At 38.6% G+C, this 17826-nt stretch overlaps 1 protein-coding gene across 1 annotated transcript; it reads left to right on the top strand.

The window, feature by feature from the left end:
• Positions 1-9983: 9983 nt before the first annotated feature.
• LOC123733129 (uncharacterized) lies at positions 9984-17558 on the top strand. Its single transcript, XM_082972134.1, has 2 exons — positions 9984-10853; positions 16411-17558. Exons 1-2 carry the CDS (start codon positions 10514-10516, stop codon positions 16524-16526), a joined length of 456 nt encoding a protein of 151 aa, XP_082828260.1. The 5' UTR covers positions 9984-10513; the 3' UTR covers positions 16527-17558.
• Positions 17559-17826: the final 268 nt, after the last annotated feature.

The raw sequence follows: 17826 nt of genomic DNA, 5'->3' as shown, positions 1-17826 counted from the left end.
GATGTATATAATGAACAGACTAGGTCTATACTGCTGCTACATGGTGTAACAATACATCATATAGATGTATATAATGAACAGACTAGGTCTATACTGCTCCTACATGGTGTAACAATTGTTAGGGTTGAACTGGCTATTTGTATGCATAACCTTTATAATATACTGGGGAAGCTATGCTACAATATTAAGTATATGAACTGCGAGTAAATCAACTGAAGACAAGAAGAACTACAACCGGCAACAGGAAGTGCGTCACGACGCTGGTTATCAGCCTACACGCCGACGACAGGAGGAGCAAGTTTAAACCACGCTCCTCCTCCCTCGGACAGGCCAGCATTGAGCAGGAACTATCTCTGTCAGTGTAAAAGACAGAACAATAGGATGTGTCGTCCTCTTCTCTGTTTTGCCCTGCAAGGTAAAACAGTGAGACCGTATATATACACGAACCACACATATACCACGCACGTGTTTGCATTAATTAAAGTACAGCTAAATCAGAAGTTACTATGTGCTGACTATTTTGTTCTGTTACCAGAAACGAACTGTCGCAACATTAACATGGTGAACCCCGACGGTCTGGTATATAGGACGTTTACGCTGAGCATTTAATCAGCCAATTGGACTTCGCTTTCGGGGAAACGGTGTACTTTACAAATTGTCCGGGCTACTAAAAACAGGTAAGCAGACACCTATTGTTATAATAACTAAAGATCTGCATATTGGCTTTAACCAAATTAATTTTGTGAAGCACCTGTTCGATGTAAGTGAACAAAATTATGAATTATTATGAGTAGATAAGAAATTTGATAGTCACCATTGTGAAATGCAAACCTGTGGTAGATGTGTTGTTATTAATGGTACCTTTGAGTATTTTGCACCTGGCGAGATCCGTAAAATATAAAAGGTGCGGTTAGGTTCAGGGAGAATACTGAAATCTATCGGCGAGATTCGTAAGGAAGGATACGATTAGGTTCGATGATATAGGGAATAATTGGGTTTGTAATTGGTATCGGCAATGATTCGTACATATAGAAATGCGGTTAGGTTCGATCGGGAAATTTTAGATAGAGAATAATTGGGTTTGTAATTGGTATCGGTAATGATTCGTACATATAAAAGTGCGGTTAGGTTCAAGGAATTACCCCGACAATGATCGTGAAATTTTAGATAAGAATACTGGATGACAGGCAAGATTCGTTCATATAAAGGTGCGGTTGGGTTCGGTAGAGTAATTCTTGGGAAAGGAGGTGAGGTTATAAGGCGAAATAAAAGAGGAATACTGAATTGAGGATTTAAAGATAAGAGAATAATGGTATAATAAAAGGATTGGAAATAAAATAATATGATACATTTAGGCGTGGAATAATAGGGAATAGTTTACTGTTTGAAATTATTAACGAAAAAGCAATAAAAGACGGGAGGAATATTTTAGATAGGACGATAATTGTGGCTATTGGCAAGGCCCATACTGCGGGAGTGGTTGGGTCTGAAGAATATATGGTTTAAATGAGAGATATTGTTGACTCGACTGGAGAGTTATCAAATTAGTTGATGTTTGAAGCTTGACACTGTAAAACACGGGTTTAAATAATTGGTTTGAAATGTTATGGAGTGATATTTGAATTGTATTGAATAACTCCGGTTCCATATAATTAGGTTAAAATAAGAACCGAGTTTAACTAAATAGGTTGAAATAAGTGGATTTAAATAAATAGTTAACGTGCTTTAAATAAGGGACTAATTATCGAATTGGTCAGAAATAAAAATGAAAATAATGCAGTAAAACTAAAATATGACTATCAGTGAAGAAGCGGAGAGAGTATTACAGGCTCTAAAATCCACGCTGGAAATCAACGGAGGGAAAGAATAGAAGAGACGAGGAGAGAAACTCTATATGGATTGGATAGAGGATGGTTGGGTATTGTCTCCTGATGGAGTTCCCACAGAAGGTGAGCCAGGTAGAATACTGGGAGCATTGAAGCGGAAAATTCAGAAAGCAGAGGGGAAATGGAAGAAAGCGGGATAACCCGGAGAAGGTAAATTTATGGAAGCAATGGAGAAAGCCAGACAGAAGGAGAGAATAGGACTGATAATGATAGAGAAGCTTAAGTAAATGGGGAAAGAAAAACAAAGTAACGAGGAGGAACAGGAAAAGACAGAGAGGACTCCCACGGCTCACACAGAGACAACATCTAAAACCATATTATACCCCTCCCTGGCTGACCAGGGGTGGCGGGAGAAACCAGATAGCGAGGTGGTGGTAGTGGGACGGAGGCAACTATATCAAGTGCCGCCCGTAACTTTACCCCCTCCCCCATATGCTAGTCCTCAGGGAGCCGAGGGAGGTAAAGAGGAAGAGACACAGGGAGGAGGACAGGATGTAGCCACTTTATTAAAAAAGTGGATAGAAACAAAGGGAGATATAATGATAAGAACGTGGGGTCGAGAGCGTGTAAGTGGTGCTGCACCACCCAGAGCCCCCGGTAGACCCGTTTACCATAACCAAAGTCCGGATGGGAATAGACAAAAGAAAGGGGGAGATGGATGCTTTAACTGTCACAAACCGGGTCATTTTGCTAGAGAATGTGAGGTTCTGTGTAAACACTGCAATAAAATAGGTCGAAACTGCAAAAAGAGTGAATCGGTTGAGATAGAGCAACTAACCGTAACTGTCGGGGTAACAGAGTACCTGATAACAAACCTAGGAGAAATAGCGGGGAGGAGCAGAGACTCCGTAGACAGAAGGGGAAAAACAGGGAGATACGCTGACAAAGACGGAGTGAAGCGGTGTTTTAACTGCGATAGGACGGGACATCTCGCAAGAAACTGTTATACACCCTGTAAACATTGTGACGGAGTTGGACATAACCACCGAAATTGCACCTCCAAGCAATAGCATTGGTGGTTCAGTGGTAGAATTTTCGCCTGCCACGCGGGAGGCCTGGGTTCGGATCCCAGCCCATGCACTATGGGACTAAAATTGTATTGTTATGTTTTGAATGGAACCATAAGGTTGATGGTGGTTGTTTAAGATATAAACCGAACGTTTTGATGGCTTGTTTAGTTTAAAATGAAGAGAAGGTTACCGAAATCTAATGAATTATAATGAGCGGATAGGGAGTAGTAATAAATTGTATTAAGTATTATATAAATTTGGCGATTTACATGGTACATATAAAGTCATAGACATTTCAAAAATGTGAAGCCGAAAGAGATACAGTTGGAACATTGGTTTTAATTTTACTATAGAGGTAAGGCAGAACGTTGGTTGAGTAGTGGGTTATATTTTTGCTTACGGGTAAAACAAAAGATGAGAAGAGAATTGGTTATGTGCGCTGAGCTATGCTTGGGCTATGTTTGGCTGGAAGGAAGCATTTTGTGATGTGAAGCTGGTTATTGATTCTTGGTTTGAATGTTTAGGTAACACCAGTGAATTACAAAAGGAAGTTTATGTATTTAAACATTATACTCTGTTTCCATTACGTGGAACAATGTCAGGACAGTACAGTGAATTACAGGTGGAGTTAATTTTATATTTACAGGGACAGGGCAAATTCATCACAGTTGTGCGTGTGCTTGGCCGGTATGCGCGTTCCTGTAAGACGTAAGATAGCGCGAGGACGAGCTTTGTGAGGGGGTGAGTGTAACCGATGTGAAATGGCTAGTTAGTTAGCGGTGGTGCGCGCGAATAGCGTTACTCGCTCTGAGACCTTGAAGCATAGTTTAGTTACTTCTGTAGTAAAACAATTTCATATGTTTTGGAAATTAGCTAGGTTGCATATGGTTATTTGAAGACATTTTTTTCATTTGCTTTTAAAAGAGAGGTTGGAATCAAGTATGATGCCGTGGAACTTAAAATCAGATACCACCTGGAACTTTTCCCCTGATACAATAGACATCTGTCTCAGGGGCATCAGTTGTTTTCCTTGTAAGGAACATGCAGACTGTGTTTGGTGTTTTTTAATTTTATTGAGATGCAAACATGAGTCTCTTAGCAACTTTGTCATCTGAACCGTTACAGTAGTGAGTTTTTGTGTAGGTTGTTTGTTAATTGCATGCATTTATCACTGTATCATCTGCATACATTGGAACTTCAGACCCTGTACAGACAGAAGGAAGATCATTCATGTATGAGCTGAACAGTATTGACCTTTGGGGAATTAAAAGATTGTATATTATGAATGGAAAAAAGTTTGTTTTGATTCTTACGCTGATGAGACAGCACACATTTTTTGAAAGGTTTTAGATTTGTTAAACAAGGATTGTTGTACTAAATTTATGCTACAGGTTGAAATGATTTGATTGCTGGAAAGAGGTTATGGGTTTGTTTACTGTTTATTTTTGGTGTTGTTTTCACTTAATTAAACATTGTATTATCTGATGTGTTTGAGTAGGATTCTTTCCTCCAGGACGGATGAAAGTCAACTGAAGTATGTATGTTAAAGGCGACATGAGAGAACACGTCTCAAACTACATTTTATTAAATGCCTGGGATTAAATATTGCTGAACAATCCAAAGGTGAAAAAGCTATCACATATTTGTTGGACATTGGTCTAGTAATGATACCAGGATAATTGTGTCTAAGGGTCAATTAAGCATGCATATACAATTGATGCAGATTAAAACTAATAATTAATGATGAGGGAGTACAGTGGAATTATCATTAGGTTTTGTTTGTAGTTAACTTTTGGGTTTCTGAATCAGTTGTATAATGAATGCTAACGAAGTGTTTTGTGTTTGTCTTTGGGAAAATGGGGATTTCATTGTCTCTCTTTGGAATGTTTCCTGGGACTATAATCTTGGGTGAGTGAGATTGAGGCTGTAAACTACCTAAATGGAAAAGGCCTGGACATATTTTGTTTGTTTTTACTTTAGGGTTTGATAATACCCACACACAACACTGTCATGACGTTGGCCTGTGGGTAAGGTTTATGACCCCCCCCCATAAATACCTTTCTCTCTTCCCCTCTCTGAATCTACTGAAGGACCTGAATAGACTGTGTTAAATATAGAGGTTTATGACCCCCCCCCCCCTATAAACATATTTCTAAATATATATTTTTCTACAACCTTATTTTTTGAAAACTCACTAGCTTCTAGAACTCTCATCACCCCAATCAGGAACCAAGTCGTCCAAAAGAGGAAAACACAAATCTTTTTGACTGCCCACCCTTGAGACAATCAGAAACCAAGTTGTCCTTATCACAGACATGTCTGATTTCAAGAGGAAACTCCTGCAAATATCCGTAGTAACTTTCCACCTCACTGCGGAGCTTCTCTCTCTTTTCAGGGTTCACTAGATAGGCATGTTGTTGGATCGGGCCCAGTCCCCAATGTCATGCTCTAGTACATTTGGGTTGGCACATCTGAGAATGAACCCTGATATTCTAAAAGCAGGGCAACAATGTCAATATAATTGTACCAAAAACCCCAAAATTGTCAGTTGGTTGCATAAATAATTATCAGTACTAAATGTTACATGTAAATATGAAATATTTGATTGTCTTATTTTCAATGACATGTTGCTAGGTGGGATATCCCCAATGTCAAAACACAGTTTAAACGTGTCCAAATCATTAACCAATATGCGGAAACAGTTTGTGATAAATTGAAAACATAAAATGTGCTACATACACAAACATCTGCCACAATAATCATATTACTTGTATTTTTTAAAACAAGCACCTTATAAAATGCACAAGCACCAAAAACGCTGTTGTTTTGACAAGTAGCTATAAATCACTGATATCGATTAGGGGGGAAATCAGGTTGTACATGATGTTGAAACTAACACAACTAAAAAATAAACATATGGAAATGGGAGATATATTTTACCTCACTGGTTAGAGGACAACCTGCAGAAGACAGTCAGCTACATTTTGGAGTGATACATTTAAATTTAGGGGTCGCTAAACAAAGGAACACAACACTTATTTGTCATAACTCATCGCTAAAATCAATTGTGCGAGAGGAGGGAGATGAAGTTGCACGTCCTGTTAAAACTAAGCTCAAAAACCACACGGAATCTGGGAATAATGTGTACATCCCCGGTTAGAGGACAACTTGTAGAAAACAGCTAGCTACATTTTGAAGTGTTGCATTTTGATTCAAGTGGGTCACCAACGTGGTAAGTGTAACAGAGCTCTTTTTGTGTTAGTCACTTTTTGTTAAATCACATAAATAGTAACTCTTCCAATTCAGAGCCTGGATTTTCCCCCTGAGGCTAATATCCATATCATGCTGAAATCAATAGAACAGGGGGCAAACATTTAGGTTTCTACATTGTGACATCATTAAAATACTCCTTCTACAATGTTAAAAACATTCTACATTGTGACATCATTTCATTGATATCACGAAACAACTCCATGTATTTTCTGATGTTTAATCAGAGATCTTTTATCAGAGTATCTCTGGTCACATTGACCACAGCCAAAAGATTTCTCTCCTGTGTGTGTTCTCTTGTGTTGAGTCAGATCTCCAGATTGACCAAAACTCTTTCCACATTTACCACAGCTATAAGGTTTCTCTCCTGTGTTTGTTCTCTGGTGCACTGTCAGATGTCCAGATTGACCAAAACTCTTCCAACATTTACCACAGCTATAAGGTTTCTCTACTGTGTGTATTCTCTGGTGTACTGTCAGATTATCAGATGTAGTAAAACTCTTCCCACATTGATCACAGCTAAAAGGTTTCTCTCCTGTGTGTATTCTCTGGTGTACTGTCAGATGATCAGATGTAGTAAAACTCTTCCCACATTGATCACAGCTAAAAGTTTCTCTCCTGTGTGTATTCTCTGGTGTAAAGTCAGTTCTCCAGATTGACCAAAACTCTTCCCACATTGACCACATATATAAGGTTTCTCTCCTGTGTGTCTTCTCTGGTGTACAGTCAGAATGCAGAGGTCTCGAGGTCAACTATTTTTGATGTGTTTTCGCGTATCATTTTCTCCAGACCATCGGCTCTTTCGTTTATCTTTGCAGAGACAGCATCGATTATGTTGACCTGTAATTCGCGCAAAGATAATTCTTTCTGTGTCTTTTTGGGTGCAGGACTATTGACTGCATTTTCAGAATCAACCGAATGTCCAGAATCCTCCATTTCTTCTCCTGATGAGTCAGGTGGCGGTTTTTCTCCAACATATGAGTGCTCAGCTAGCAACTGCCTTCTCCTCCCTTTGCTCTTTCGCACATTTTTTCCTTCCATTTCTCAAAGTTATGAATCAAATTATCGGTCAACTAAGTGTTGTTCTCTATTGTGTTTACTATAAGCCAAGTTCCGTTACATTTAAGTTTGAGGGGGATAAAAGTTAAGGTTACTCGGAGCAAGCTGAAATCTCGTCTACACTCGCCGCCATCTTCCAGCGCCCCCCCCGAGCCCAGGTGTGTCCCATTTCACTGACGACCCTCCCGGCTCCGCCCACCGACATCCTATTAAGGAAAACAAGAGCAAAGAGAAAGAATTCAGCAGACAGAGTGGGAGGGTCACAGCAGTCTGGTGATATACCAGGGACTGGGGATGCAGTTAGGTTTGTATACAGTCTGATGATATACCAGGGACTGGGGATGCAGTTAGGTTTGTATGCAGTCTGATGATATACCAGGGACTGGGGATGCAGTTAGGTTTGTACAGTCTGGTGATATACCAGGGACTGGGGATGCAGTTAGGTTTGTATGCAGTCTGGTGATATACCAGGGACTGGGGATGTAGTTAGGTTTGTACAGTCTGGTGATATACCAGGGACTGGGGATGCAGTTAGGTTTGTATACAGTCTGATGATATACCAGGGACTGGGGATGCAGTTAGGTTTGTACAGTCTGATGATATACCAGGGACTGGGGATGTAGTTAGGTTTGTATACAGTCTGGTGATATACCAGGGACTGGGGATGCAGTTAGGTTTGTACAGTCTGGTGATATACCAGGGACTGGGGATGCAGTTAGGTTTGTACAGTCTGGTGATATACCAGGGACTGGGGATGCAGTTAGGTTTGTACAGTCTGGTGATATACCAGGGACTGGGGATGCAGTTAGGTTTGTATGCAGTCTGGTGATATACCAGGGACTGGGGATGTAGTTAGGTTTGTACAGTCTGGTGATATACCAGGGACTGGGGATGCAGTTAGGTTTGTACAGTCTGGTGATATACCAGGGACTGGGGATGCAGTTAGGTTTGTATACAGTCTGGTGATATACCAGGGACTGGGGATACAGTTAGGTTTGTATGCAGTCTGATGATATACCAGGGACTGGGGATACAGTTAGGTTTGTATGCAGTCTGGTGATATACCAGGGACTGGGGATACAGTTAGGTTTGTATGCAGTCTGATGATATACCAGGGACTGGGGATACAGTTAGGTTTGTATGCAGTCTGATGATATACCAGGGACTGGGGATACAGTTAGGTTTGTATGCAGTCTGGTGATATACCAGGGACTGGGGATGCAGTTAGGTTTGTATACAGTCTGATGATATACCAGGGACTGGGGATGCAGTTAGGTTTGTATACAGTCTGATGATATACCAGGGACTGGGGATGTAGTTAGGTTTGTACAGTCTGGTGATATACCAGGGACTGGGGATGTAGTTAGGTTTGTATGCAGTCTGATGATATACCAGGGACTGGGGATGTAGTTAGGTTTGTATGCAGTCTGGTGATATACCAGGGACTGGGGATGCAGTTAGGTTTGTATACAGTCTGATGATATACCAGGGACTGGGGATGCAGTTAGGTTTGTATGCAGTCTGATGATATACCAGGGACTGGGGATGTAGTTAGGTTTGTACAGTCTGATGATATACCAGGGACTGGGGATGCAGTTAGGTTTGTATGCAGTCTGATGATATACCAGGGACTGGGGATGCAGTTAGGTTTGTATGCAGTCTGGTGATATACCATGGCCTGGGGATGTAGTTAGGTTTGTACAGTCTGATGATATACCAGGGACTGGGGATGCAGTTAGGTTTGTACAGTCTGGTGATATACCAGGGACTGGGGATGCAGTTAGGTTTGTATGCAGTCTGATGATATACCAGGGACTGGGGATGCAGTTAGGTTTGTATGCAGTCTGATGATATACCAGGGACTGGGGATGCAGTTAGGTTTGTATGCAGTCTGATGATATACCAGGGACTGGGGATGTAGTTAAGTTTGTACAGTCTGGTGATATACCAGGGTCTGGGGATGCAGTTAGGTTTGTACAGTCTGGTGATATACCAGGGACTGGGGATGCAGTTAGGTTTGTATGCAGTCTGGTGATATACCAGGGCCTGGGGATGTAGTTAGGTTTGTACAGTCTGGTGATATACCAGGGCCTGGGGATGCAGTTAGGTTTGTACAGTCTGATGATATACCAGGGACTGGGGATGCAGTTAGGTTTGTACAGTCTGGTGATATACCAGGGACTGGGGATGTAGTTAGGTTTGTACAGTCTGGTGATATACCAGGGACTGGGGATGCACTTAGGTTTGTACAGTCTGGTGATATACCAGGGACTGGGATGCAGTTAGGTTTGTACAGTCTGGTGATATACCAGGGACTGGGGATGCAGTTAGGTTTGTACAGTCTGGTGATATACCAGGGACTGGGGATGTAGTTAGGTTTGTACAGTCTGGTGATATACCAGGGACTGGGGATGTAGTTAGGTTTGTATGCAGTCTGATGATATACCAGGGACTGGGGATGTAGTTAGGTTTGTACAGTCTGGTGATATACCAGGGACTGGGGATGCCGTTAGGTTTGTACAGTCTGGTGATATACCAGGGACTGGGGATGTAGTTAGGTTTGTACAGTCTGATGATATACCAGGGACTGGGGATGTAGTTAGGTTTGTACAGTCTGATGATATACCAGGGACTGGGGATGCCGTTAGGTTTGTACAGTCTGGTGATATACCAGGGCCTGGACATGCAGTTAGGTTTGTTTTCCTCTAGCTACTCTCCAGTTTGCTCCCAGCAGCATTAATAGAACATAGATCACTGTTCAACTAGGCTGCAGAGTTCCTATTTTGACAGATAATTCAACCAGTGTGACCAGTGGGTTTCTTTAAATGAATGAATATGAAACTGCCTTAAATACAGATGTGAAGGACAGTATGTTTTAAATTCTCACTCAAAATATGCACTGCTCTTTTTGAACGTCTCAATATAATATTATTATTTAATGAAAGGAATGAAAAATACATTTGTGTGCAACAACAACTGCGTTTCCCTCCAGTCAGCAGACGGCGATGTGCGTCTTTCAGGCGATGCTGCAGCGTGACGTATAATCTAGTGGACGGAACACTTCTTCAACAACATCTAGTCAGCCACCTCGGTAGCCAACAGCCGAAACATTTAGACTGTTTCTGTGCATATTTGCCTCTGTTTTTTAAATATACTTCTGACATCTAGTTAATTTCCCCCATTTAAATGTTATAGGTACATTGTTAGTCAACTAGCTGGCTTGATAAATTAGCCTAGCACTAAACTAGTCGCTCATGCTAACTAGCTAGCTAGCTAACATCCCCGAACATGAGCTCCCTAAACTACTCCCCTCCTGTTAAAGAAGAGGAGGTCTGCTGGACGGAGAAAGAAGCTCTGGGGCTGAACATTGTCGTGAAAGAGGAGAAGGAAGAGGAGGATGTCACAGTAAAACAAGAAGTAGAGGGTGAAGCTGTTACAGTGAAAGAAGAAGAGAAAGACGTTTCAGTGAAAGAAGAAGATGCGTTCAGAGTGAAAGAGGAGGAGGATGTTACAGTAAAAGAAGAGGAAGAGGTGAAAGAGGAGGATGTAGTTTTTGAAGTGAAGGAGGGGAAACAGGGAGAGAGAACTGTCATATTGACAGAGGAGTCAGGAGATCTGATTACCACCAGTAAGTACTGTCTTAAAAACGGGCTCTAACTGCAAAGGGTTTGAACGAATGTGTTGTTTTAAAGCAGCATGCTACTGAAATTCTATACTTGAAAATGTTGTTCTGTACTATAGGAATTTATGTTATAATATAATGTTGAAGCTACATTTTAAATCCCTGAATGCTGATTGGCTGACAGCCGTGGTATATCAGGCCGTATACCATGGGTATGACAACATGTATTTTTACTGTTCTGATTACGTTGGTAACCAGTTTATAATTGCAATAAGACACCTCAGTGATAGATGGCCAATATACCACGGCTAAGGGCTGTATCCAGGTACTCTGTGTTGCGTCGTGCATAAGGACAGTCTTTACCCATGCTATATTGGCCATATACCACACTTCCTCTGGTCTTATTGCTTAACTGTAACATGTGTATACCATCAGAGTCCCTCCCACCACAAAATCACAACTTAATTGTCTCACAGAATGGCAAACAAGTTATAAATGAAACTTTTGATGTGTGTCTATTGTAGGCCTTGTGTGGAGTGTGTATACCAACAAAAAGCAGATTTCTAAATAATGTTGGAGAAATACATAAAATAAGATGCATTATTGACATGAAATGGACATGTGTTATGGGGAGACTGAACATATTAGCAAAAGGACAAGCGTTTTGGGGAGACTGAACATATTAGCAAACGTTTGTAAGTCTACAAAAAAACATAAAATAAAATAGCCATTTCAAGGAAAGGCTGAACTAAAGAATTATCATTTAGAAAATATGGTAATTATTACTTTAGAGATGAAGTGGGACACCAACAAAATGTTATTGACATTGGATCAAATACAGCCTATAACATGACATTATCTATTATTATAGAGCTCTGATCAGCCTATAACATGACATTATCTATTATTATAGAGCTCTGTTCAGCCTATAAACATGACATTATCTATTATTATAGAGCTCTGATCAGCCTATAACATGACATTATCTATTATTATAGAGCTCTGATCAGCCTATAACATGACATTATCTATTATTATAGAGCTCTGATCAGCCTATAAACATGACATTATCTATTATTATAGAGCTCTGATCAGCCTATAACATGACATTATCTATTATTATAGAGCTCTGATCAGCCTATAAACATGACATTATCTATTATTATAGAGCTCTGATCAGCCTATAACATGACATTATCTATTATTATAGAGCTCTGATCAGCCTATAAACATGACATTATCTATTATTATAGAGCTCTGTTCAGCCTATAAACATGACATTATCTATTATTATAGAGCTCTGATCAGCCTATAAACATGATCTATTATTATAGAGCTCTGATCAGCCTATAACATGACATTATCTATTATTATAGAGCTCTGTTCAGCCTATAAACATGATCTATTATTATAGAGCTCTGACCAGCCTATAACATGATCTATTATTATAGAGCTCTGATCAGCCTATAAACATGACATTATCTATTATTATAGAGCTCTGATCAGCCTATAACATGACATTATCTATTATTATAGAGCTCTGATCAGCCTATAAACATGACATTATCTATTATTATAGAGCTCTGATCAGCCTATAACATGACATTATCTATTATTATAGAGCTCTGTTCAGCCTATAAACATGACATTATCTATTATTATAGAGCTCTGATCAGCCTATAACATGACATTATCTATTATTATAGAGCTCTGATCAGCCTATAACATGACATTATCTATTATTATAGAGCTCTGTTCAGCCTATAACATGACATTATCTATTATTATAGAGCTCTGATCAGCCTATAACATGACATTATCTATTATTATAGAGCTCTGCTCAGCCTATAACATGACATTATCTATTATTATAGAGCTCTGATCAGCCTATAACATGACATTATCTATTATTATAGAGCTCTGATCAGCCTATAACATGACATTATCTATTATTATAGAGCTCTGCTCAGCCTATAAACATGATCTATTATTATAGAGCTCTGATCAGCCTATAACATGACATTATCTATTATTATAGAGCTCTGATCAGCCTATAAACATGACATTATCTATTATTATAGAGCTCTGTTCAGCCTATAAACATGACATTATCTATTATTATAGAGCTCTGTTCAGCCTATAAACATGACATTATCTATTATTATAGAGCTCTGATCAGCCTATAAACATGACATTATCTATTATTATAGAGCTCTGATCAGCCTATAAACATGACATTATCTATTATTATAGAGCTCTGATCAGCCTATAAACATGATCTATTATTATAGAGCTCTGATCAGCCTATAAACATGACATTATCTATTATTATAGAGCTCTGATCAGCCTATAACATGACATTATCTATTATTATAGAGCTCTGATCAGCCTATAACATGACATTATCTATTATTATAGAGCTCTGTTCAGCCTATAACATGACATTATCTATTATTATAGAGCTCTGATCAGCCTATAACATGACATTATCTATTATTATAGAGCTCTGATCAGCCTATAACATGACATTATCTATTATTATAGAGCTCTGTTCAGCCTATAACATGACATTATCTATTATTATAGAGCTCTGATCAGCCTATAACATGACATTATCTATTATTATAGAGCTCTGCTCAGCCTATAACATGACATTATCTATTATTATAGAGCTCTGATCAGCCTATAACATGACATTATCTATTATTATAGAGCTCTGATCAGCCTATAAACATGATCTATTATTATAGAGCTCTAATCAGCCTATAAACATGACATTATCTATTATTATAGAGCTCTGATCAGCCTATAACATGACATTATCTATTATTATAGAGCTCTGTTCAGCCTATAACATGACATTATCTATTATTATAGAGCTCTGATCAGCCTATAACATGACATTATCTATTATTATAGAGCTCTGCTCAGCCTATAACATGACATTATCTATTATTATAGAGCTCTGATCAGCCTATAAACATGACATTATCTATTATTATAGAGCTCTGATCAGCCTATAACATGACATTATCTATTATTATAGAGCTCTGATCAGCCTATAACATGACATTATCTATTATTATAGAGCTCTGATCAGCCTATAAACATGACATTATCTATTATTATAGAGCTCTGATCAGCCTATAACATGACATTATCTATTATTATAGAGCTCTGCTCAGCCTATAAACATGACATTATCTATTATTATAGAGCTCTGATCAGCCTATAAACATGACATTATCTATTATTAAAGAGCTCTGATCAGCCTATAACATGACATTATCTATTATTAAAGAGCTCTGATCAGCCTATAACATGACATTATCTATTATTATAGAGCTCTGCTCAGCCTATAAACATGACATTATCTATTATTATAGAGCTCTGATCAGCCTATAAACATGACATTATCTATTATTATAGAGCTCTGCTCAGCCTATAAACATGACATTATCTATTATTATAGAGTTCTGCTCAGCCTATAAACATGACATTATCTATTATTATAGAGCTCTGATCAGCCTATAAACATGATCTATTATTATAGAGCTCTGCTCAGCCTATAAACATGACATTATCTATTATTAAAGAGCTCTGTTCAGCCTATAAACATGACATTATCTATTATTATAGAGCTCTGATCAGCCTGTAAACATGACATTATCTATTATTGTAGAGCTCTGCTCAGCCTGTAAACATGACATTATCTATTATTGTAGAGCTCTGCTCAGCCTATAAACATGACATTATCTATTATTATAGAGCTCTGCTCAGCCTATAAACATGATCTATTATTATAGAGCTCTGATCAGCCTATAAACATTATCTATTATTATAGAGCTCTGCTCAGCTTATAAACATGACATTATCTATTATTATAGAGCTCTGATCAGCCTATAAACATGATCTATTATTATAGAGCTCTGCTCAGCCTATAAACATGATCTATTATTATAGAGCTCTGTTCAGCCTATAAACATGACATTATTTATTATTATAGAGCTCTGATCAGCCTGTAAACATGACATGATCTATTATTATAGAGCTCTGCTCAGCCTATAAACATGACATTATCTATTATTATAGAGCTCTGTTCAGCCTATAAACATGACATTATCTATTATTATAGAGCTCTGCTCAGCCTATAAACATGACATTATCTATTATTATAGAGCTCTGCTCAGCCTGTAAACATGACATTATCTATTATTATAGAGCTCTGATCAGCCTGTAAACATGACATTATCTATTATTATAGAGCTCTGATCAGCCTGGAAACATGACATTATCTATTATTATAGAGCTCTGATCAGCCTGTAAACATGACATTATCTATTATTATAGAGCTCTGATCAGCCTGTAAACATGACATTATCTATTATTATAGAGCTCTGCTCAGCCTATAAACATGACATTATCTATTATTATAGAGCTCTGATCAGCCTGAAGACATGACATTATCTATTATTATAGAGCTCTGATCAGCCTATAAACATGACATTATCTATTATTATAGAGCTCTGTTCAGCCTATAAACATGACATTATCTATTATTATAGAGCTCTGCTCAGCCTATAAACATGACATTATCTATTATTATAGAGCTCTGTTCAGCCTATAAACATGACATTATCTATTATTATAGAGCTCTGATCAGCCTATAAACATTATCTATTATTATAGAGCTCTGTTCAGCCTATAAACATGACATTATCTATTATTATAGCGCTGTGCTCAGCCTATAAACATGATCTATTATTATAGAGCTCTGCTCAGCCTATAAACATGATCTATTATTATAGAGCTCTGCTCAGCCTATAAACATGACATTATCTATTATTATAGAGCTCTGCTCAGCCTGTAAACATGACATTATCTATTATTATAGAGCTGTGCTCAGCCTGTAAACATGACATTATTTATTATTATAGAGCTCTGTTCAGCCTATAAACATGACATTATCTATTATTATAGAGCTCTGCTCAGCCTATAAACATGATCTATTATTATACAGCTCTGCTCAGCCTATAAACATGACATTATCTATTATTATAGAGCTCTGCTCAGCCTAAAATACGACATTATGTAGCCTGGCAGGTAGGAGCCAGTAACCGAAAGGTTGCTGGATCAAATCCCTGAGCTGACAAGGTAAAAACGCTGTCATTCTGCCCCTGAGCAAGGAAGTTAACCCACTGTTCCCTGGCTGCCGATGACGTGGATGTCTATTAAGGCAGCCCCCCACACCTCTCTGATTCAGAGGGGTTGGGTTATGTACGGGACACACATTTCAGTTGAATCCATTCAGTTGACTAGGTATCCCCCTTTCCCTATTGTAGAGCTCTGCTCAGCCTATAAACATGTGAGAAAGATTAGATTTTATGTTCTACATTATTATTATTATTAGGGCGGCCACCAAGTTTTTATTAAATTATGTAATGTTCTGAAAACTGACTTCAGGTTTTTGAGGAATCTAGCCTCACAGGAAGACAGTTTTATTTTATGGAGGTTTAATTCAGTTCTCTGTTTAATATTGAACTAAATACTCTGTCTTTGGTAGGAGAGGGACCAGACTCTCACTCTGACAGCGGGGAGACTCCTTCAGGGGAACCAGACCTCAGAGACGCCCAAACCAGCGAGACAACACCACTGTTCCCAGTGTGGCAAGCGTTTTAAGTGGTTAAGGAACCTGAAAGTACATGAGAGAACGCATACAGGAGAAAACCCTTACGAATGCTCCCACTGTGGAAAGAGTTTTGCCAAGTTAGGGAACCTAAAAGAGCATGAGAGGACACACACAAGAGAAAAGTGTTTCCAATGTTCCCAGTGTGGAAAGAGGTTTACCCAGTTACGGTACCTGAAACAACATGAAGAAATACACACAGAAGATAGGAAGACCTACCACTGCTCTCAGTGTGGAAAGATATTTACTGGGTTAGGGAACCTGAAAATACATATGAGAAGACACTCTGGAGAGAAGCCGTACCACTGTTCCCACTGTGTAAAGAGTTTTACCCGGTTAGGGAGCCTGAAACCACATGAGAGGGGACACTCTGGAGAGAAGCCGTACCACTGTTCCCACTGTGGAAGGAATTTTAGGTGGTGTGCGAGCCTGAAGGAGCATGAGAGAATACACACAGGAGAAAAGCCTTACCACTGTTCCAATTGTGAAAAGAGTTTTACCCGGATAGGGAGCTTGAAAAAGCATGAGAGAACACACACAGGAGAAAAGCCTTTCCAACATACTAATACACAGGAGGAGAAGACATACCACTGCTCTCATTGTGAAAAGACATTTTCCCAGTCAGAGGACCTGAAATCACATGAGAGAATAGAGAGGCTGTGTTCTGACTTATGTTTTTGATTGAGAAATTGTGTTTTTGTTCATTCTACATTAAATAATATTGTATGAATGAAATCATACTGAAAAATAGGTCTACATGTTTTTTCCAGCTCAAGACATGATCATGTCGAAAATCGGATTAAAAGAGTAAAAAAAAAATGTTTGATTATGAACTTAAGATTGATTGAATGCAAGTGTAAACCCCTAAATGTTGTTCACTATATCATTGGGATATTTCAAACATGTTAATTATTAAATAGATTGATATTAGTATTTCTTCATTCAGATTGTCATTGTAAATGCGTATTGGTTCTCAATTGACATATCTGATTAAATAAATGTGAAATAAAGTAAATGCCATATTATTTTTGGGAAGTCTATTTGGTTCTATGTCGGGACTATAAGAATATTTTGAAGATAAATACACAAGGCAGAGTACGAGAGAGACAGAGGACGAGAGGTCAGTACAGTACTAACAACCAATGGAAATAGTGTTTTTTCCTGTAATAGGGAGTTATTGATCAGTGGTTCAGCAACATGGGAGGATGTAGATGTACACTACCGTTCAACAGTTTGGGGTCACTTAGAAATAACCTTGTTTTTAAAAGAAAGCAATTTTTTGTCCATTCAAAT

The sequence above is a fragment of the Salmo salar genome, unplaced genomic scaffold (genome assembly GCF_965601325.2).
Source record: "Salmo salar unplaced genomic scaffold, fSalSal1 ptg000578l, whole genome shotgun sequence".
NCBI lineage: Eukaryota > Metazoa > Chordata > Actinopteri > Salmoniformes > Salmonidae > Salmo > Salmo salar.
The sequence above is the reverse complement of the archived record's forward strand: the minus strand, read 5'-3'. Positions and strand labels throughout refer to the sequence as shown.

What these genes read in the sequence shown, in the direction of transcription:
- LOC123733129 (XM_082972134.1), top strand. Translation starts at nt 10,514, where the DNA reads ATGAGCTCCCTAAACTACTCCCCTCCTGTTAAAGAAGAGGAGGTCTGC. An exon ending in AGGAGATCTGATTACCACCA is followed by an intron (nt 10,854 to 16,410) that starts GTAAGTACTGTC and finishes TGTCTTTGGTAG; the next exon opens with GAGAGGGACCAGACTCTCAC.